General features: G+C 37.9%; 1 protein-coding gene across 1 annotated transcript in view; it reads right to left on the bottom strand.

Annotated features, from left to right (window-relative positions):
- Positions 1 to 414: 414 nt before the first annotated feature.
- MTPN (myotrophin) overlaps positions 415 to 24,335 on the bottom strand; it is a 53,469-nt gene continuing 29,548 nt past the window's right edge. Inside the window, exons 2-4 of the mRNA XM_019750636.2 lie at positions 22,386 to 22,499; positions 21,434 to 21,517; positions 415 to 3,627 (exon numbers count right to left, since the gene is read on the bottom strand). Of these exons, the coding sequence (XP_019606195.1) occupies positions 3,541 to 3,627; positions 21,434 to 21,517; positions 22,386 to 22,499 (285 nt within the window). The 3' untranslated portion in view covers positions 415 to 3,540. The remainder of the gene's footprint in view (positions 3,628 to 21,433; positions 21,518 to 22,385; positions 22,500 to 24,335) is intronic.

Here is a 24,335-nt window from a genome sequence, read left to right as displayed (position 1 = left end):
ATGGTCAAGTTAAGTTTGGAAAAAAGTGACCCTCCAAGGAATCAGTGGCAACTTAAATGAGCACGAGGGCCGAAGCTCTAAGCATGACCTTATTTTCTTAAATACCTACCTATTTAGGTCCTGATTACCCAGGAAGTGCTGGCTACACTGTGCTCCTAGCACATTTACAGCAAAACAATTTGGAGCACGAGACTGTCTCACAAAAGGAATGCACCCCAATCAGTAGCAGTTTATTTCAATTCAGTCATTTCTATGGCTTTTCTTTCCATTTATGTTTTCCCAGAAGTGGGACACAGGGAGAAAACATAGATTAATTAAAAGTTTGAGTCAATCAAAGTACTGGTCCAGTTGTAGGAAGATTTGACAAGGAAGGTGATAGTAACCAAGGGAGAAAAATGCTGCTAACACGTTAGCTGTAGCACAATTCAAGTTTATTCCATTTATTCTTGCAACACAAAACTTAAACACAGTATTATTTAGCATTCTGATGTACATGAACTAGGATAATATGAGAAACCCAATTGTGTCAAAAGTATTACATTGTGGAAAAAAATGAACTCAAATATATCAAAATGCACAAAGCACTAGTCTTCCTCCATTACTGCTTAGAAAGATATGATTGTTTCTCCATTTACAAAATAGAATCAGGACAATTTAAATTTTTTAAGTTTTGCATGCAAAACACTGCAATTGCTTATGTAGGAGGGCACTCTCACCAGCTTCTTCTACAATCGAGCATACAATATTGCATGGAAGAAAACAGCAGCTCTGTTGAAGTTTTAGGGGAAAAAAATCAAATTAAGTACATACAGATTTAAAATCCATTATCTGGAAGAAAGAAATCAATGAATAAAGGGCCCGCTGGCTTGCAGCTCCACACACTGCACCTGCCTACCTACCTCTCCTTCGTGCCCCAGTGGGTTTAGAAGGTGAGCTACCGTAGAACTACTTGGGTATACTCAGGTGCTGTACTTGAACTACGAGTCTAGAGTTACCGGTCTGAAACTGCAAGGGGGAACTGGTTAGTATACTAATGCAAACAGGCAAACCACCTGTTTTGACTTGCTATAGTGCATACGAAATGACTGAATACAAAACTACAGAACATGCAGGGTTTCTGCTGAGATGTTAAATATTACTTCAGTGGAGAACAATACTTAACCTTTCACTAATGCATGTAGTACCAAAAAGCAGACATGATTTTAGCTTCCTTTACTTAAAATATGAACATTTAAGTGTTGTGAATTTTTCTACCAAGTGGTTCAGAAATACATTATAAATAAACTAGTTAAAAAAAGAAGAAATTGTAAACCATCTTGGTCAGTCTATTCTATGTTTATATGTTATTTTCTCAAGCAACCTCTTCATAATTATGGGGTTTACAAAATGGCTGAGAAAGAAGAAAGGCGACGGAGCCTCCGCTGCATGACAAGAAACATTAGGATCAACTACTGTACAAAACACAGCACCTGGTTTCTGTGCCAGGTGACTGGAGAAAGCAGACCAGGTTTAGGAATGACGCGACAGCACACTCTGCAACAGCCAAGTACAACAAAACACTGAGAATGTAAAGGTAAAAATCCAAGCCTAGTAGATGGCATTGTGCCGAGAAGTGGAAACAAAGATATCAAAACACCTTGTCATCACTACGTTGGTAGTTAAAAGACAGCTAGAGTGCCCTCCATCTTCAGTGAGGATAGTTCTGCGTTTTAATTCAGCGATGTAATAAAGTACTAATTACTGACTTTTCATCCAACTCTACAGGCTGCACGAAGGCAGCAGAATTAGCCAAATATATCAAAGTATTTAAACCACCATTTTGTTTTCTTGGATGCAGAAAAATTACAGGATTAGTTGTAATTGAAAAAACCACAGGATAAAAAAAGGGTTCACGGGGACGGACACACACACACACACACACACCAACCGACCGACCAACCAGCAACTGATCAGTAAGATTTGTTATTAGCCACGCTGACTGTTCTTGATACTAGTTTAACTCTGCTGTCGAATGCTACATTGCCTTAAAAAAAAATCATTAATTCGTTATCATCCATAATGTGAATACAAGTCCCTAAACCCACCCTCCCCCCTTTTTAAAAATTTGAGGTACATTCAATTATTGCATGACGTGACTAAGAAAAAAAGCTTAATATTTTTAGTATGCTTATATGGATGGCAAGTCAAAAGAATCTTAAGTCTTTTTAAATGCAAGATAGCAAAATTTAAGGGTGCATGTTTTAATTAGACATACTGCTCATGACATATGCATTTAAAAATGTGTTTAAATATTTTCTGCAGGTCATAAGAACACCATTTTAGGGCACTGTATTTTAAGGACACAGAATTCGTTTTGAAGGTGTCACACTTTATGCAATGCATGAGTTAAAAAACAAAACTATACTATGCAAGTGGGTTGGCATATGTTCAGCAGAAGTTGATCAACTCAGGGAAACCTGATAACAAGCATATTTTTGAAGGGATGGGTTAAATTTGTCCAAGTAGCAAATCTCACCCCAGCGATCGCTTTGGTGCAGTAAGTAATCAGCATCCAAGATGGATCTGAGAGAGGCATTCCAAACAATGTTCCTTGGTTCTCCAAACATAACCGAGGCCAATCCATTCAAACAGCAAATGAAGAAAATCCGGAGGTACTAAGACAACTGCCCTCTCTTTATATGATACTAACAGGCTTATGGCTATGATTCTATTTTTAAATCCCCTTTGACTACCAGCAGGAATTGGAAAGTGTTTCTATGTTATATAAATGTGTGAATCTAGAGGAGAAAGAAAAATATGCATACTGGAATGATTTCTCCTTTAGACTTTCAAAATTAAAGATTTTATAAATAAAACTAGTCAGTCTTACCTAAAGATGCATGAAATGCATGTGAAAGGGGAGAAGAAATCCAAAGTTCAGTCACCCAGCAATTTAGGAGTGTGCCCCCCCCTCGCCTTAACTGAGCTTTCTTTCACCTGAAGCTGGAAGTCACCGAGGGAAGGTCTGGTCACCAGCCACAGGCGGCGCTCTTACCTCCACCAGATCCCCACAGAGTGCGTCTTAAGGCAGAAGGCTATAGCTAATTGCTTATCTCAGCACCCTAAGTTACATCCCGGCAGCCACTGCTGCTCGCACAGGTAGGGCTGCCAAGTATGTAGAGTTGGCCTTTGTAGAATCAGACCCTTGACACAATCTAATTAATAATGAGCTCGGGAGCTGAAAAGGTCAAATGGTACCGTTATGTTTTGTCCTTGCTCTCCCTTGGGTATAAACTGTGTATTTTATTGGAAATGGAACAGAGACTGACTTGATCAGGAATCCTAGTAAAACCTGATCATGGTGTTTTTCCCTCTCCTCCAAAACACTGTTTTGTTTTGTTTTTGTTTTTCTGGTAGTTTGATTTATGAATTTCTCTCTCCCCTCACCCCTCTTAAAGTATTTAGTTGAAGAAGCTGGCAGATAGAGAGTGACAGACAGACAGGCAGCAGTGTGAGGCCACAGGAGAGTCATTCTTCCGGAGCTGACAGCCCGTCCGTCCATCACTGAAGAAGAGCTTTGATTGCCTGGTTGTCAGTGGCTTCAAAGGCAGTCAGTCCATCGGGACCTTTCACAGTCTTGTCAGCACCCTGGAAATGAGTGGAAAGGCCTTTATCATGAAACGAGCCCACAACTGAGGAGAGAACCAAAGACCAGATGACTCGGCATCAGCTCAAGTTTACATCAAGAATTAAAAATTCCTTCAACAGTTTATTGCATTGAAGAACAAAACCCCGAATAGCTGGCAAGGTTATGAATTATGAAAATGCCAGATTATTTTTCAGGCACTAGCAACTGGAAACTACACACACAACCTGCCAATAACACAGGCAACGGGATACTCGTACTGTCATAAATGTACCCAATTAAGCTTTTAAAAATATCCCACTATATGGTATAAAATAGGAAAATCGCTTTTGCTAAAGAAGTACTGTGACAAAATTATTTTTTCTTCTTTTCAACCCTTTTGAGAGAGTGCATAAGTATTACACACATATCTGTAAAATCCAGAGCTTACAAAACTTTCAGACCAATTCCTAAAGAATACATGTAATACAGGTCATTATACTTATAAACATTTAGCAGTAAACGACGACAGGGACGTGGGTGATACTCAGGGGAAATCCTCTCCAGTCTCACCTGGAGCACTGCTCTGGAAACTTTCACTTGCAACATGGTGTTTCAGGTTTGAGAACGTAGACATGTTTGTGTCCACCTACTGTTTTTGCCTGTCTTCTCTTACTAGAATAAAAGCCCCACGGGAGTAGGAATCTCGTCTGTATTGTTGACCTGTGTCCCCAGGACCTAGAAAAGTGCCTACTGCATGGAGGTGACTTCACTCCCAAAGCAGGTCTGAACTCCGGGACAGCAATGTACCCCCAGCTGAGGGTTCTCTCTGCCAGCTCCAGCCCAACCAACATTTAGTCCCCAAATAGCCTCTAGGGACGTCTTCTCCCCTTGCTGAATCTGTCCTTCTTCTGTTCCTAAGGCCTACAGAATGGTCTAAACTTGGCACAGGTGGTCCTTCAGAGACCAACTCAAGCCAAACTCACCAGTCTCTCTTCCCATTCATCTTTCTATGCTCCAATCCTATGGGATTTCTCATCATTCCTGAACATACCATGTGCCATGCCGGGTTCCGTATGGAATGCCTTACCCCCTTTTCTCTGGCAAATCCATCCAATCACTCAAGTATTTACTGAATGTGTGACGTGTAGACATTGTGTAAGGGGCTGGAAAATCAACAAAAGCAAGCTAGTCTGCCAGTCTGGCTGCTGTGGGAGGCAGACAGATCAACTCATATGAATCAGTGGATGGGACAGTAACAGTTATGCACAATGATGAGAGAGAGGCCTGTACAGCGGCATGGAATGTGGCAGGAGGTGTAAGAAAAAGTCTTTCTGGATGAGGGAATGCTTGAGCTGACTCTTGATGAGTAAGCTGATTAGGCAAACCAGTAAGGAAAAGATGACAGCTTCTAGGAAGGGTTAAATTATCACAAAGTCCTCTTCAGTATGACTGTAACTCTGTTTTCCTCATTTTCTAATTTAACTGCTTTATGGAATACATAGAACTAAGTTAAATGGGACAAAAATCTGTGAGAACTTCAACGTGGTAAATCCTCCAACATAGGTTAAGCGACAATAATTGGGATTGATGTATTCAAATAAATTATTTATCATTTCGATAACAGCTTTTATGACTAGCATTGTAAACTATAATTATGCATTAACACAAAGTTAAATATTATAGTGAAAATCTGTTGCATTTTTTTTTTTTTTAGCTGCCAGAGTTTATTTCCCTTCTTTTGATAACAGCATCCTAATTTCATTTTGGGGACTCATTTGTCCCCATTGTGGAGTCCTGCGACTATAACTCAAGGTGTTATATACTTTCCTTGCCAAGTGCCAAAGATTTATTCGATTCAAAGAGAATGCTCACTTCTGGATTTTGAATTTTGATTGGAGAGATGAGAGGAGGGAACAGGAAGCTAGAGCTCATTTACTTATTTCTGTGGCCCCACCCAGATGAGGCAGTTGGGAAGTTTCTGCTGTCTAGTCCTACGCCTGCCACAGCTGTGGCCTCCTCTGAGCCTCGTCCTCCTGTTGGTTCCATGACTGATCCAGTATCTTCAAAATTCTTTCTACTTGTTAGAATGAATTTCTACTATCTGCAACCCCAAAAATCTAGCTTACAAAATATTTTTAAACTTTATGTGATCTTTTCTCTAATTATAAATCAAACTCGTCACAGAACTCAGAATACAGAGAAAAAACACAAAACTCCTAATTCTATAAGCCAGATGCAGCTATTAACATTTCAGTGTTTGTGTACTCTTTTGTTCTAAATATTTACATATATATGCATTTTAAAAATAAGTAGTAAGAAAACTACAGTGACTATACATCAGACAAAAGAAAACTTTAGGACAAAGAACTATTACAATAAACAAAGAGGGACGTTTCATAATAAGAGGTGTAATCAAATTTCAAAAAGAAAACTAAGAAAACAATTCCACTTATAATAGCATCAAAAGAATATTTAAAAGTAAATTTTAACAAAGTTAAACCAGTTCTTCTAAAAAAAGACGAAACACTTTTGTCAATGTGGGTAAGAATATTAAGTGAAAATGATTTTTTGGTACTTGATGCAGTTATGGGAGAACTTAACTGTATCTGGTGTCATAGGGATGAGGAAACCATATTTAATTATTTGTTATTGTTGCTTTTCATAGCTCTTGACCAATGTCAAAGAGCTTACCTGCTGTTTTTCTCTAGGAATTTTATCGTTTCACGTCTTAGGTTCAAGTCTTTAAGCCATTTTAAGTTGATTTTTGTGTATAGTGTTAAGATAGTGGTCTGGTTTTAGTCTTTTTTGAAGAGACTGTCCTTTCTCCACTGTATATTCTTGGCTGTTTTGTCCTAAATTAATTGACTATATATGTGCGGGTTTATTTCTGGGCTCTCTATTCTGTTCCACTGCTCTATGTGTCTGGTTTTTCATGTCAATACCATACTGTTTTGATTCCTATAGCTTTGTAATATAGTTTGAAATCAAGAAGTGCGATGCCTCCAGCTTTGTTGTTGCTTCTCAAGATTGCTTTGGCTAATTGAGGTCTTTTATGATTTGATGCCAATTTTGGGACTATTCATTTCTGTGAAAAAAGCCAATGGAATTTTGATAGGGATTGCATTGAACCTTGCGTTGGGCAATACAACATTTTAAACAATATTCTTCTAATCCACAAGCATGGAATACCTTTCCATTTACTTGTGTCTTCAATATCTTTCATCAATGGCTTATAGTTTCCAGAGTACAGGTCTCGTCCCTTTGGTTCAATTTATTCCTAGGTATTTTTTTTTTTTTTTTTTTTTTGATGCAAGTGTAAATGGGACTATTTTTAAAGTTTCTCTTTCTGGTAGTTTGTTAATAGTGTAAGGAAACAACTGATTTCTGTATATGGACTTTGTATCCTGCAACTTTACAGAATTCATTATTTCTCTCATAAAATGGTCTAGTGCTGTGTGTTAGGGTTGGCAGAGTGGCTCTGTCCTGTAAGGTCCTTTAAGGATCTGCTATGTCACTGCTCTCATCTATCTGGCTGAAGCTAGCTCATCACATCTGCTTCCAGTCTGCTGGGTGTGGGAAAAAAGCCCACAGCAAGTGGCCTCACAGTTTAGGTGATGAGCTGGAAGTGGCACATGTCATCTGTGCATGTCCCATCAGCCCAAACTTACACACACAGCCATCCCCACTACAAGGCCCACCAAGGCTGCTGTGCTGAACTACAACAGGGGGTTGTCTTCCTAAAAGGAAGAGCGAAAAATGGACACGGAAGACAATTTGCAGCCTAACCTATACTGTCCTGAAAATACTCTGGAATAAGTCACTAATGTCATCTCAATGCCAAGTTCAATCAGTATTTATGGTATTTGAACAGTGATGACCGTCTTATTCCTAACTCATTATAGCCTTAACTCTAATGACAGTATTATCTCCAAATTCTGTCTGTCTAGCCTGCCTCTTTCCTCCTGCACAGCTCTCTCCACCGCCACTTGTACTGAGGTTATCTGACATTATCTTGACAAAAGGCTTTTGTGGTGAAGATGCTGATTTATAACAATTAATTGTCAGTATACCAAGCAGCTTTGTTTCAATGCAAAATTTATAAATTCAATTAAATTAGTACTTGGATATATGTACACACACACACACGCAGAAAATGTCTTGGTGGATGTTTCTATATCTGGTGCTAGACACTGTTTTACAGAGTTAGAATAGCACCATCACCTTGGAAATAAAAATTCTGCAATCATGGTTTGAAATAGTCAATTCACTTTTGGAAAGAAAGCAGGTTAGAATCAAACACAAATGAATGCTTGAATGAGTGTACTTCCTTTTATCTGGTATTAAATGTCTCTTAAAGACTCTTAGGATGTAAAGCAACAAAGAAATTCTTTGTCCTCTCCCTTTAAGCACCCAATGAACTCTTCTTCAATGGTTACATTCTCTGTGACAGCCTTCTGGAATCTCCCAGGAAGATGGCCCCCCCTTCTCCTGTGTGCTCCTGGTATGCTGTTGGTCATACTGTAAGGGAGACACTAGCCTGGCTCACCCAATGTCCAGTGCACCCGTCTCTACTTTCCTCTACTACCCAGGCGGAAAATCAGAAATTGAATCCCCAGATTCCCTTAAAGCTACAGATGGTCATCTTCCGGAGAGGGCTTTCCTTTTCCAATACAGCCCAAGAGGAGAGAGTCCTTAGCTCTTTTCCTTTCTTCCTGCCTGCCCCAAACACAGACACAATGCCTGGAAGTCCAGCAGTCCTCTTGTGACCGTAAGGATTGGGGAAATGGGGAAGAACTGGAGCCAGTTGCTCAGCCTTGTAAAACACTTTCCTGTTTAAATCACTGCAGGGGCTTTTGTAACAGCAGCTTTTGTAACAGCTGAGCTCTATTTCTCTTATCATCGCACTTCACCACAGTCTGTAATTATCTCTTAACAGACCTGTCCCCTAAAATTAGGCTGAGCTCCCTGAGGGCGGGGGCTTTGTTATATTCATCTCTGTACCTTTAACACCTACTGTGTTTCCCGAAAATAAGACTGGGTCTTATTTTAATTTTTGCTCCAGAAGATGCATTAGGGCTTATGTTCAGGGGATGTCATCCTAAAAAATCATGCTAGGGCTTATTTTTGGGGAAACACTGTAGGATAATGCCCAGTATACAGCAGACACTGAACAAATACTTGTAAAATAGGTGAAAAAAAATTTCGTATCTTGGTCACAGTGGAAATGAAAATTTGATGTACCACCATATTAGAAAGAATACTGCAAAATATTTAGAAATCAATTCATATGCATTTTAGAAGTTCTGAGAAATTGTTCACAAGAAAACTCCATTAATTCATGATCTGCGGCATTTGTTTATAGTTCCATAGTAGTATAAAATGTTCAGAACCTGAGAAGTTTCAACTGTTTATATACTTAAATATCACCACTACCATAGAACTGATATAAATCAATTTTGGAGTCTGCTAAGAACAGTGAAATTTAAAATTATTCAAATACCTAGTTACACATACTGTGTAATTTTATTTACTAGTGCAGGATTTCACAGCATATTTAATTCCATACTTAATTTACATATTGATACAGGAGCCATAGTAAAGAATTTCTGGATACTTATAGCATCTAATACTCAACACAGTGAATGTTCTATGTTCCTTACATTTTTGTAGCAGTTTTGAATTTTTAACATAATACTGCAGATACACCATCTCATTTTATCCTCACAGCAGCCCTGTGAAGTAGGCATTGTTATTTCTATTTTACAGAGATTCTTAAGCTCAGAAAAGTTAAGAAACTTGCCCAAAGTCAGTCAGCAAGTAAAAACTAGAGACTTGACTCCAAATCTTATGTTCTATGCTATCCTTAGTTAAAAATTACCTATGGTTTTTTCCTCTAAAATGTTAGGATGAGACCTAGATTCTGGAATTTATTACCTTTAGGTCTTCTCGACTTTTTGGTGCCTCTTAGAAAATGAAGAACCTTGTCATCTGTTGGGTATTTTTCAAGCTAAAGAACATTTTCACAGACATCCAGTTCACAAGTCAATTCAGCAAATATCTATCGTGTTTCTATTAAGTGCCAGACATAGTTTTGGTAAATAAAGTGTTCGGAACACAGCCATGTTTACCACTGCTATTGTGCAACCTCAGAGATGAGTAGTTGTAACAGAGACCATATGGCCTGTGAAGCCTACATATTCTTTGCTCCTTCTCAAAAAATGTTTGTCAACTCCTAGTCAAGTGCAGTAAGGAGAATGAGACTGGTTCTCTGCATATTTTCACAATTTAGAGGGGACAGAGGAAAGAATCCCATACACAAATATGTGTAATTCAGTGTGGTAAGTATTAAAAACAGGGACAGACCATTATCTTCTTTCATTCTCAGAATAATCATGAGATGGCAATACTGTTAATCGCCCTGAGTTCAGACGTCAAGTGATTGACTGGCTATTACGTTGTAGGCCTTAAATCTCGCTTTTCTCACTTCCACGCCACGCTCCCCTTTCCGCCCCATTCTGCCTCTGTGCAAAATGCTAACTGAACACTGGGGAAAGACATCTATGAGCAACATTTGCTGAGAACTTTTACTTACCTCGTGGCTCAGTGTTGCTGTTTTAATGTCTTTCACTGAAAAAATTTTCAAAACCTCCATTAACTTTTAAAAGGCAAGTAGCCACTCCAACTTAGTCACATAATAGAATCTAACAAATGAAGACCCCCACACACGAGCAATGAGACAGTCTGCATTTCTTTTCATTTTATTTCTTATTTGGATATAGTGACTATAGTTCATTTTTAGTTGCGTATGTAATGGTCTTGGATTTGTTCGTGTTACCCCTTGTGAAAAAACGATTTAAACATCTCTACTGCAGTCATATAATAGAAATATCATTGCAACATTTCAGAGAAAACCTCATCATGGAAATAAAGGGGTGAGATAAAGTATAAATGAACCTTCAAATTAATTCTCTCCAAAGACATGCAGATATTGAGCTATTATAATGAGGGAGTATGTCATAAGTTTTAGATGAAAATGTCAATTAATACATTTGAAACAGTTATTTTCATAAAACTTATTTTCCTGAGAACCCTCATTCTTGGAGCAAGTCTTCCATTTTCTGAGAAATATATCAGTTACCTGCTTCCGTCCTAACTGGTCTTAGTATTTATTGAGCATTTATGATGAGTTCAGTATTGCAGCAAATGACTTGTATACATTATCTCATTTCACTACATTGACAGGCTGTAGTTACACAGGTTCTTGAACCAAAGTGATTGAGTCTAATTCCAACTTCCTTCTTAGTAGCTGTATGGTAATAGGCAAGTTTCCTAACTACTCCATGCATCGGTTTACCCAATGGAAAACTGGGAAATACAAACATACCCACTTCAGAGGATTACTGGGATGAGTAAATGAGTCAATAAATGCAAAGCACTTAAAACAGGGCTTGTGCACAGAAAATGTTTTTAACTGTGAGCTATTTCATCCTCTTATTAACTTCATGTGGTAAGCACTGGCCTCACAGGCAGAAGAGACAGTTAAGGCTTATATGTTATAGAACTTGCTCAAAGCCAAAAAGCTATTAAGCAGAACTGAGAACAAAATTGGGGGTTGGGGGTGGGGGCACAGCATATGGTATACATTACTAACAAAAACTACCTAATGAAGCACTCCAGATCTAAATTCCTAACAATGGGCATATTTGTGTGTGTGCGATTTGTGAAATATATCAAAACAGTGTAACAGATGGTTTCTTCAGTTGTGTAGGTAGTAAATTTTGTAGCTACATCAATTCTGGCACTTGATCATGATATACAATCTTTTTAGTGTATTGCTGAATTCAGTTTGCTAAAATTCTGTTGAGGATTTTTGTATCTATGTTCATCAGGGATACTGCCCTATAATTTTTTTGTTTTTTTTTGTAGTGTCTCTGTTTTGTTTTGGTGTCAGGGTAATGCTGGCCTTATCAAATGAGTTTGGGAGCCTTTCCTCTTCAATTTTTGGAATGGCTTGAGAAAGATAGGTGTTGATTCTTGTTTGGTAAAATTGACCTATGGAGCCATTTGGTCCCCAATTTCTGTTTATTGGGAGTTTTCCGATAACTGATTTGATTTCGTTAGCAGTTATTGGTCTGTTCAGAATTTGCTTTTTCCTTATTCAGCCTTGGAAGATTTATGTTTCTAGGAATTTATCAATTCTACCAGGTTGTCCATTTTGTTGGCATGTAATTGTTCATAGTATTTCCTCATAAGCCTCTGTGGTGTTGGTTGTCATTTCTTCTCTTTCATTTGTGATTTTATTTGGGTCCTCTTGTTTTCTTGATGAGTCTGGCTAAAGATTTATCAATTTTGTTTATCTTTTCAAAGAACCAGCTCTTGGTTTCATTAATCTTTTGTACTGTTTTTTTAAAACTATTTTATTTCCGCTCTGATCTTTATTTCCTTCTACTCACTTTGGGTTTTGTTTGTTCTTCTTTTTCGAGTTCTTTTTGGCATAAGGTTAGATTGTTTGAGATTTTTTTAGTTTCTTGAGGTAAGCCTGTGTTGCTCTTAGAACTGCTCTGGCTGTGTCCCACAGATATTGGGTCATTGTGTTTTCACTTGAATTTGTCTCAAGGAATCTTGATTTCTTCCTTGATCTCACTGTTAACCCATTCACTGTTTAGTACCATGTTAGAGTTTTTCAGTTTTCTTTTTGTAATTGTTTCACAGCATTGTGATCAGAGAAGATGGTTGGTATGATTTCAATCTTCTTGTATTTGAGACATGTTTTGTGACCTAACATGTGGTCTATGATGGAAAATGTTCCAGATGCATTTGAAAAGAATGTATATTCTAATGCTTTTTGGGTGAAATGTCCTAAAAATATCAAGTCCATCTGGTCTAATGTGTCACTTAACACCACTGTTTCCTTGTTGATTTTCTGTCTGGATGATCTATCCATTGATGTCACTGGGATGTTAAAAGTCCTGTACTATTATTGTTTTACTGTCAATCCTCCCTTTGTATCTGTCAATATTTGCTTTATATGTTTAGTTGCTCCTATGCTGGGTGTATGTTTATCAGAGATATATCCTCTAGTTGGAGTGATGATCCCTTATCATGAAATGTCCTTGTCTCTTTACAAGGACAGCCCTTACTTTAACACGTTGCGTATGGATCACGAGAATCTTCACGAGGGATTTAAATTCCGCCATACGCAACGTGTTAAAGGCTATTTTGTCTGGTATAAGTATTGCTACTTCAGCTTTTTTTGTTGTTTCCATTTGCATGAAGCATCTTTTTCTATCCCGTTACTTTCAGTCTGTGTATGTTTTTTGGTTTGCAGTGGGTCTCCTATGGGCAGCATATGTATGGGTCTTGTTTTTTAATCCATTTATCCACCCTATGTCTTTTGGAGCATTTAGTCCATTTACATTCAAACTAATTATTGACAGGTATGTAGTGATTGCCATTAATTGTTTTCTGATTACTTTTGTAGTTGTTTCTTATTCTCTACTATGTTGATTACTTTAGTCTATAGTGTTGCATTTGGATTGCTTTCTCTTCATTTCTTATGTATGTTGTAAATTTTTGGTTTGTGGGTACCATGTGCTTCATATATATCTATGTTTATAGCAGTCTATTTTAAGTTGATGTTCACTTGAGTTTGAACACATTCTAAAATCACTACAATTTTTACTGACACCCTTCACATTATGTTTTTGTCATTATTTTTTACTTTTGTATGTGTGTATCCCTTTATTATAATTACACATGGTTTTCCTAGTTCTGCCTTTTAACCTTTGTATTGGCTTTATAGTTGGTTGATCCACTGTTGTTTACTAAGTATTTGCCTTTGTCAGTGAGATTTTTTTTTCCTTTCCTAATTCGTACTTTTCATCTTTTTTTACTTGAAGTCCCTTTAACATTTCTTACAGTATTGGCTCAGTGGTGATGAACTCCATAGCTTTTTCTTGTCTGGGAAGCTCTTTCTCTCTCCTTCAATTCTAAATGAGAGCCTTGCTGGGTAGAGTAATTTTCGTTGTAGGTCTCTACTATTCATTATTTTGACTATTTTGTGTCAGTCCTTTCCGGTCTGGAAAGTTTCTGTTGAGAAATCAGCTGGCAGTCTTATGGGAGCTCCCTTGTAGGTAACTGCCTTTCTCTTGCTACTTTTAAGATTCCCTTTTTGTCTTTAACATTTGGCATTTTAATTATGATGTGTCTTGGTGTGGGTCTTTTTTTTCCCCTTCCTGTTTTCATTTGGGACATGTTTGCTCATTTTGGCTGACTCCCTGTGTTTGTTTCTATGTATTAGGTTGATCTGCTATGTCTCCCAGTCTTGGCAGAGTGGCTTTATGTAGCAGGGACCCAGTGGCACAGTCTGCCTGTTTACCTGAGACAGGTGCTCCAGGGCTGTCCTTGTGTGGGTTGTGTGTACCCACCTGGTGTAGTTGAGGCTTGATTGCTTATGGCACATTTGTGGGTGGGATTGGCCCTCAGGCTGGCCATGACTACAGCAGAAAAACTTGTGAAGGGGCTGATCCTACAGAGTGGGAGTCTCTTCAGCACAGCTCTGGTGCCAGCTGAGTCCACCCTTTAGATGTATCATTTGTGGAGGTGCTTGGGTGGTGCTTTTGTATGATCTGAAGCTGGCGACTGGGTATGCTGGTTCTGGAGCATCTGAGGAGGGGCTCCGATACAGGTCAAGGTCAGCCCGTTTGTGCCTTGCTTAGGGCCACCTAGTGGTAACTAAAATGATGTGAAGTTGGGTGCCACTTGTGCTATGCTCAGAGGTGCATGGGAGAGGCTGTGCTGTGAATTGAGACCAGCTGCCACTAGTGCTCAGCTTAGGATCCTTTGGTGGGCAACACAACGTGAGCTGAGGCCAGGGACCACTTGTACTGGGCTTGTGGCAGCTTAGGCGACGCTACGTTCCAGGCTAACACTGGCCACAGCTATGCCAGGCTTGGGCCACCTGAAGGGAGTTACAGTGCAAGCTCTGACTGGTTGCTGCTTGTGCCAGGCTTGGGGATGCTTAGAAAGAGGTACAGGGTGTGGCTGAAGTGAGCCACTGCTGTGTGGGTTTTGTGGACCTTTGAGAGATTTTAGGAAAACCTGCAGAGTGAGCCATACAGGCTGCTTGTGTGGAAGAGCCACTGGAAGTGGCTCCGATCGGATGTGCAACTGGTTGGGGCGGGGTGAATGGGGTTAGCCAGGTTTGGTGCCTGCCTGCATCTGCTGGGGGTGGGGGTGGGGAAGATCAAGGGAAGGCTCAACAAAGGAGCAAAGGCACCTGTCCATGCTTTCCATCCCTGGAGAGAGCTGCCCTGTGCCTCCAGCCCTTACCCTGAACCAGTCAATTCAGGTCCTCCCCGTATGCCCCTGGTGCTTTTCAAGCTGCTGCCCCTGCAAGCTTATAGCAAGTAAGTTTGTAAACAAGCGAGTTTGTGTGCAGGCCCAAGAGGAATGCCTGGGACTCCAGCAGCCCTCCGTCTCACGCGGATGCTGTCACTGCTGGTTTTCACAGTCAGACGTTATGGGAACTCCTCTTCCTGTCATCGGTCTTGTTGTGGCTTCTTCTTTATATCCTTAATTATAGGACATTTGTTTTGTGAGTCTTCAGGTGATTCTCAATGTGGTTGTTCTATAATTTAGCTGTGATTTTGATGTGGTCAAGGGAGGAAAGGAGCACAGCATTTATCTACTCTACTACCTTGAGCGGAAATTTTACACATTTGATTCTCAATGCAAGCATGCACAATCTGCACCAGACACTGTGAGGATTTGATAATGCTGGTGTTTGAGACTAGTATTCAAGTCTTACCATTAAATGGCTGCTTGCCACCCCCTCACCCCACCTTTTTAAAATATAGCACAGATAACACATTTAGTGAAAACATCAATGTTGTCAGATGTGGTTTTCTGCATTTTCTTATTCTTAGAAACTAATGTTTTACTCCCCACAGCAATTGTACATTAAGACATTAAAATGTTTTGACTTTTTAATAAAGGGAAGGCAGTTGAGTAAACCTCTCATTTCTCCTACTCAAAGCAGCAGTTAACTTCAGAGTGGTCAAACAGGTATGAGTCACTAAAATTAGTGTTGCACAATAATCAGTGGTTATGTATTTTCTTGTTGTTTTAAGGTTACAGTAGATTTCCTAAGGAAATAAAGTCTTTGACATAGTATGAAACAGGGAAAGCAAAGTTTCTTTTGGACTTTCCCTCTCAGATTAGCTTAGTATGCTAAATATCATTAATAACAAATGACAGTTTATACTAATTTAAATATGTTGTCAGTTTATTTTTCTAATCTAAGAATAAAACACTAATTATGTTTTAAAACTAAATTTTCAATTCATGAGATTATGACTCTCATTCTGGGGTACAACTTTATTCAAAAGAATTGTTTTTATACAGAAAGTTGAGTGGTTATCTTTAAGGCAGTATATTACCATATAAGGGACAGAGTATGAATACATACTAGAGTAAATGACATAATTTATCTGTCTAAATTCTAAATTATAGCAAACTGAAGGTCTTTAAAAGGTGAAGATTTAAATATTTCCCCTTGCTCCAAAATATGCTACAGTAGATTATTTAGAAATGGTTTTCCTTAGGTTTAGGGAACAAAGATACTTGATTTCTTAAATCCATTATTATCAATTATATAAATTATAAGGCATTATATAATTTATAAGGAAAAGTATTAATACCGTGTTTCCCCAAAAATAAGACCTAGTCAGACAATCAGCTTTAATGCGTCTCTTGGTGCAAAAATTAATGTAAGACCCGGTCTTATTTTACTGTAAGACTGGGTCTTTGATATATGATATAATACAAGTCTTATATTAATTTTTGCTCCAAAAGACGCATTAGAGCTGATTGTCTGGCTAGGTCTTATTTGGGGAAACATAGTATAGAAATTTTGATATGTTAATATTACATATAATAATGGTAATATTACACAGTGTGTAATATTGAGTATTAATGATACAGGCAAACTATTATTTCTCTTATAAAACTCTTTCTTTAACCATGGAACCTAGATTAAGATATCAAGTGATATATGTATCTGTGAAAAATAAATTGTGGACTTATGATAGTCCCCTGGCTGACAGTATCATAGTTCAAAAGTACCATCTCCTGATTAATGTGTTCCTGCAACACTGCTATCACTCAGGTATTTGAGATTTTAACAGGAAGACCAGCTCAGTAATGAACAATGAAAGCTTATCACCACCCTGGAAGCTCTTGTTTGGCTACATTAATTAACTTTTCAACAAATAAGTACTTAGCATAGTCTAATGAAAGCATCCAGAACGATACACACTCATCTTGTATCACTTAGGAAGTATCATTTTTACCACTCAGGGTTGGAGTTGTAAAATGGTGCACTATAAATTCCAAATTAATCATGAGTTAGAGCAGTGGTCAGCAAACTATGGCCCAGAATGCTTGTTTTTGGAAGTTAACTTTTACTGGAATGCAGTCACACCCATTCATTTCTGTATCATCCACGGCAGCTTTAGAGCCACAATGGCAAAAGTATGACAGCGAGATCATATGGTCTGCAAATGACACCTGACCCTTTAAGAAAATGTCAACTGACCTCTGAACTACAGGATATTTTAATAATGCCTTTTATATAGCTTATTCCAAAAATTTCCTGGTTAAGTTTTTAGAGCGAAGAAAAGGAATCCTATTTAGCTGAGATAATTACAATTCAAAATGACACGTACTTACAGTCTGTTTCTGCTTTGATAAAAACAGGCTAGTCATTAGGCTCGGCCTTTTTACTGGTTGCTGAGCTGGTCACTTGTCACTTCTCTATCATGGCTGTCTGTTTCATACTCTCACTTGGACCTTGGGCTTCTTAATTTCTGCTACTGCTAAATTTCCCAGCATGCTTCTCAAGGCTGCTTTTTTACCTGTTTCATCTATCTGCTTTTCCCTTACCTCTTACCAGTTTTACTAATGTTTTTCATATCCTCTGGATTTGGTAAAAGTACCAGGTGCTTTGATCACTATCTTCCATCTTGTAAGTTATTATTTAACAATTGTGCAGTTTTAGCTTATTAAAAAAAACTTTAGTATGTGAATAAATCTTAAAATTAAAATAGAAAACAAACACTAATCTCTTGCTTACGATCCTTCTTGCAATTCAGTCTTTCCCTGTGGGTTTAATGTGTTTCTTCCTGAAGTGCATCCGGCTCTTCATTTGTTTGTTACTCAGGGGCACTGACCAGTCTGGGCCTAGAACAGCCTTGGATCAGCTCCCACCTTTTGCAACAAATATTCTGTTGCTCATGTTTGTGTGTTGAAGAAATCATTCCCTATCTCACTTGATTTCTGTATCTCAAGGAGTCATTACAATTTCTTGTCTAATGAACCCCTTCTTATGGACCAAAGAAAATACTGATTCATTTTAAAAACATTTTTTCTGTCATGGGGGGTGGAGGAGACGAATATGATGGCATTTGTTCAGACCTCAATCTTGAAGTGGAAGTCCCACATGTGTTCTCTACATTTATTTCATTACTAACTAGCTCAGCAATTAATCACACCAAGTAACTTTTACCTACAGAAATATGCATGTTCCATTTCTCATAACTGTCTCTGAAGTAATTCTAAAAGGCAATCTTATAAGTAGTAGAAAGAATATGGACTTCTGACTTGTAATCTTGGAACAAACCTTGATTCCATTATATTCTGCATGACTTCAGGTAGTTCCTTAACCTTCCTGAAATAAATGGTTTCCTTATCCATACCATGGAGATGATTATACACAAAGTACTTAATACGTATTATATTTTCCACAGATGTTAGTTTCCTCTTTTGTTTTATGGACAATCAATATCAAATGTTCTAAATTCCTACTTGCATCATAAATTTCATCTTCTACTCCATTACATTATAAAAATATTGTCCATAAGTGACACAGCATATCACATAGAAGACTGCTAGAATATTTGCAATCAAATGCTTTTTGTTTTTGTAATTTTTCCCTATTAACTGTGATCATAGATTTCTGGTTATTATTTTGGTATTTTTCCTAGGCTAATGATACACGAGTTGGATAATATACTATGAATGTCAACGAATCTGGTAAACTTCTTAAAACTAAATACTTTTAAAATGAATTCACAATAATCCATAGAATTCTACTTTTGATAAAACGTAGAACAAACTAGATGTCATAATACAAACATTGATTGTAACTTTAAAAAAATGCACTGGAATAGCCTGATTTTAGCAACTATGGATTTTTAACAGAGCACAATCAATTTCCAAAAAAAAAAACCAACAACAAAAAACACAGAACAAAAACTGTGGCTAGCAAAACTATAGGGTATCCATTAAAAAAGCTTATGCAATAATAAAATCAAAGTAATTAATTTTGAAAAAGCAGAACTAAGTTTTACTAGGCTGCTTTCATAAAGGTTATAAAAAATCTTTCATCTAAAATAAATAACAGTTCTACATGGTTACAATTGATCTGCCATCAACAGAGCCATCTATGAATGTCACTGACTTATCTACAAAAATCAAGGCTGAGACACAAAAGAACAGTATTACAGGCACAAGTAAAAGAAAAAATAAGCTAGTTGAAAGTTACAGGTTAACATATGTCCTAATGTACATGCCAATCAAGCCCGAAGATTCTTTAACAATGGAATCTCCTAACCACAAGATATCCATGACCTGAAACATCATGTTTAGGGAATAGGGATATGGAATGGTTCAGGCCCTCTCCAGCACAATAATTATGTCTTATTTTGTTTGTCCTACAGGAAAGAGGCAGATCAGAAAGAAATATAGTCAGATCTACAGTTTGAGATATGGCTAAAAAGAACATGTTAGGGGCATCTCATTTAGTAAATGACCAGAACCTAAGCATCTAAGCTAAAAAGGATCCCATGGTGGTTTTTATTTTCAGAGAACAAAACCCTTGGGTGGGTAAAAAGATCAGGGAGAGGGGAAAGGAATCATTCATTTCTTTTTGATTTTTATTCTGACTTACGAGCTCATTTTCTAATTGAGATATAATTGACATATGACACTGTGTTAATTTAAGGTGTACCCCACAATGATTTAATATTTGTATATATTGTGAAATGATTATCACAATAAGTTTAGTTAACATCCATCACCTTACATCGTTAGAATCTTTTATTGTGTGTGATGGGAACTTTTAAGATTTACTCTTAGCAACTTTCAAATATACAATACAGTACTTTTAACTTTTTCTTTTACTATGCACTTAGCAGACAGGCTGAGGCCAGGGGAATTAAATCCATGCTGAGGAAGAGAGCTGAGAGGCAAAAAGAAATCAGATCCTGGTCCTGTGGCTTAAGCCCAGAATCAGGCTGTGCCTCAACTGTAGTGATGCGCGTCAACAGATCTCTGTAAGCCTGTCTGAGCTGGCTGTAGTCATGTGCAATAGAGTCCTAACTAATAAAATACTGGAATTCCATTATCTTTCATGAACTATAAATCAATATTTGTAGCTTGCGACAATCAGTTTTTAATATAGTAAGCAACTATATTCCCCCAGATGAAACTATTCAGTAGTTTACAAAGGTGTCTTTTAATATCTTCATGAGTGTGGGGGAGGAATGGACTGTAAAGAGAAAGACAATGACTAGAAATCTTTTTGAGCACATCCTACCACACATTCTGAATCCACTATAGAGGCCAAAATTAATAATTCCATTTATTTTGGATTTTCGAGAACTGGTATCACTTATATCAGTATGGTGTGTGTATCGAAAAATTACTGTTGACATATACCAAAAATCCCCATAAAACTAGCAAAACAACAGCTACACATTTAAAGAAATTCAGTAATTGTGTTTAACATGAAGCTATGGGTAAAACACCTAGTTTTGAGGACCTGAATTAACTGCTTCCAGAACAGTATTTTTGTAAAGCTCTCTATTGTGAGACAAATGTGCTGCCTTCATTCCCAGGTTTTAAAAAATCTTACTGAAGCTGACTGTGAAGCATAAAATCGTCTTCAGTCTTAGTTATAATAAAAGTTATTTATTGAGCACTCATGTGCCAGGCACTGTGGCAAAATGCTTTATGTACATTTACTCATTTAATTTCTATTTCTTCTTTCAGCAGGGCTTATTTTAAAAAACCAAATGAAATGTTACAAACACTTCCCAGAGTAGGCCATGAAATAAGCTTGGTATTAATACTGGTGCCATATTTTATTAAGGTTTCTTGTCTCCCAACATTTCCATGTCTTGTCTAATACAGCTAGAATGGATGCAACTGGTTTGTTGGTCCCTGAGGCTGGATTCTGAGCTCCAGCTAAGAGCTTATAATAGCAAAGGCAGAACACCGGAAACTCCAGATTTACCATGATCTCAGTAACACCAAGAAACCAGATGACTTGGAGAGCCCTGACTTATAGCAAACGGCCTCTAATAATCTTGCTCAGTCCATACTACAAAAAAGGAAGTTTACAAATTCCAAACCAGGACTACTCAAAGTGTCGTTTGTCTGAAAATTCTTACTAGTCCATGACATTTTCTACATCAAGTGCAATGCTTAGTTCAGCTACCTTTTTTTTTTCACAGCAAGCTATTCTTGATGAAGGAGACTGTGTTGATTTATATTCTAGCCCAAGCTCCTTACCCATCGCAGACTGGTAACAATTTGCAGACCAGCTATTTTGGATAACAATGTTCCAGACCTCAAGTCTAGATACTACTTCCAGTTTCTGTGCCTGATGCCCAACAACATTTACATAAATTTAACAACCAAATACTTAGCTTACACAATCACACAGTAATGGCAAAAGCCGTAAAAATTAGCAATGGACCTCACCTTTGACAGAAGCAATTTCACACAGGAAACATGACCTTCATAGACAGCAGACAGAAGAGGGGTAATATGATGTTTATCTGGAGCCTATGAAATAATAAATAAAGAGATAAACCACTTACTCCATGTTTCACTTCCTCCTCCTTTCCAGATCTAATTAGGGCTCTTGTGAATATGTTAGTCAATGTTTACCTATTTGCCTTCCAATACAAAATCACTGCACAGCTCCAAGTTCCTAGCCTCTAGAGGGCTGCCAGAGGCCCAAGTCCACAGCAAGGTTTCTCCTTGGAAGTCAGAGTGAAAGAGTAGGGCTTTGACCCCAGCTCAAATCTTGGCTCTGCCACTTACTGTGTAACTAGTTATTTAATCTCTGTGAGCCTCTACTCCCCACTAGTGTAGAAATGCCAATGAAGTCCTGGAAGGGCAGAGCAGGACACAGAACAATGAAGAGGTGAAAGACTGTCACAGTTGGGCCAGGTGACATGGTGTCCCCTCAAATATTCATCTTACTTGCTGGCATGGTTACTTCAACATTTCCCTGGACTCTGAAATGCAGAAGCTACAAAAGGCAAGTGGTCAGGAGAGGCCTTCTGCCCACCTGCCCACTGACCTTTGTCTGCAAATCTAGTTTCAGTTCATCCTATGACTGCAGAGTCCTGTGCTCCACTGGTGACAGCTACTTGCTACCTCCAACTAGTGCTAACTCTCAGGGCCAGAACTTGAGAAGCAACAGCCAACGGGGAAACACCCTCACCATCAGCTTTAAAATGTAGTTTGTTCTGCTTATTCTTAAAAATCCCAAATATTTCTAAGTTACAGAAATTTTGGTATAATTTCAGACTGTATTCTTATTTAAAATGCTGTTTCCACAAGTAACTATTTTACACATCTACAGAAAATAATTACCAAAAGCATACAACAGGAATTTTTTTCTAGAATGACATTCTTTACATACGTTAATGTCTGCTCCTTTCAGCAGCAGAAATTCCAGGATTTCAAGCTGCCCACAATCTGCTGCATAATGAAGAGGTTTCCTTCCACCTTCTAGTGTCCGGTTGACATCCTCTCCCTTAAAGACAGAAGCCAGATGAAAACATTTATGTGGATGGTAGAGTGAAGAAGGGATATTTTTACTTTCTTAAAGCTGTGAGAGTTTCATGAAATAACTGCGTTTCTTGCAAAGTGATATAAGTAACCAAAAACTTGTAATGAAATTTTGTACGAGACAGCAGTTAGCATATAGTATGAGAGTAATTCAAATCATGATTAGTCAAGCTGAAAACAATACGCGATCATGCTAAATGTAATGACACATAGTACTGCGCTCTACCCCTAAGAAGTTCAATCAGCATAATGTCAAGAGGTGGCCACAAAGGACTAATGAGTCCAAGTACTGGCATTTTACACAGACCATATGACATGTATTTTAATTTGCCAAAGAAAGCATCACTAGTTTGATAGGGTCAGACATCATTATCACAGGTAATCAGTATTTGCTATTAAGAATTCACTCATTTATTCATTCAACACTTACTGAAGCCCGATGGTATGGCAGGCACTGTACACAAAGGGGACATGGTGAGCAAAATCAGACACGGCTTCTGACTGCGTGGCACTTACCATCTCGTGCAATCACTATTAAACATATAATTTCAAAATATAACTGCTATGAAGGAAAGAAATTCAGTGCTATACAAATACTCATCAGAGGAACACGACTTCCTCCTGGGGATGGATGGGGGTATACAGCATCAGAAAATGAACTTAAGGCCTCAGAAAGTAGTTTTCATTCATTAAGGAGTAACAGAGATGCTACCAATAACAAATACAATTACCTTCTCTACTGACCAGCTGCTATAGGCTTGGCACTGTGCTACACGTATTATCTTTAATCTTTAAATAATCCTAAAAGGAGAAAATCTCCATTTAACATGTGAAAAGTCTAAAGCTGAAAGCAAGGTTAAATAACTGCTTAATGTTAGTAACAAAGTAGAGGTCTAAAACCATTCTCTTTCTATACTACCATGTTGCCTCCAATTCAGTATTTGCCCAGAAATTGCAGATTTTACCAAGTAGCAAAATGTCTGAAATAATTTCTTTTCTTAACTATACTGTATTATTCACCTTGCTTGGTTTGGTCAACTCCTCAAGCCTGAATTGAGAGGTTCAGAGCCCTATCATTTTATGCCATTACCAGCTGTTCTTTCAAACGTACCCTATGTGATGGAAAAGGCAGGTGTGTAACACACAATTACTAGAGACTGGGTCGGCGCTCCCACTCTACCACTCACTTGTGGGACCTTAGGCTACTTTCCAAATCTTGGAAATCAAAATAGATCATTAAAGGAGCTAACTCAGAGTATCTAACACTGCCTGACACAGGGTAAAAAGTTAAAGATTAACTACTATTTCCCTGGATCCCTGACGTTGGCTTATACTGGTTCTAAAATACTATCCAAATCAGAGTAAAGGCAGGTTTCTGCATAACAGCTGAACGATAAACAAAGATGTGATTTAATGTATAATATACTTTATATTCAGAAACAAACTGAAATAGTAAGGGCAATTTGGTGTACCACCTTAGTCTTTATTCACACTTGCAGAAATGTGAGGCTCTAAGGCCAAGATAGATATTGCTTATAAATGAGTCACAGATAAAAGTAGTTTTCCTTTCATTATTAAGACTTCCTTTCCATTATTAATATTAACTAGGTAGGTCTTTTCAGTGAAACAAAGCAAATTCTTGCAGTGTGCAATCCATGAAATGGCTCTGTCAAAAAGATATTTTCCTAAATCAAAATATCTGACAGCTTCCTTCCCTGCTTCATACAAGCATGCAAAATGCATAGGAAATGGACCTGTTGTGCTTAAACTTTCTCCTTTATCTCTGAAGACACTGGCTTTA

The sequence above is a fragment of the Rhinolophus sinicus genome, linkage group LG11 (genome assembly GCF_036562045.2).
Source record: "Rhinolophus sinicus isolate RSC01 linkage group LG11, ASM3656204v1, whole genome shotgun sequence".
Lineage (NCBI taxonomy): Eukaryota > Metazoa > Chordata > Mammalia > Chiroptera > Rhinolophidae > Rhinolophus > Rhinolophus sinicus.
Note: the sequence above shows the minus strand (reverse complement) of the source record. Positions and strands in the feature narration are given on the sequence as shown.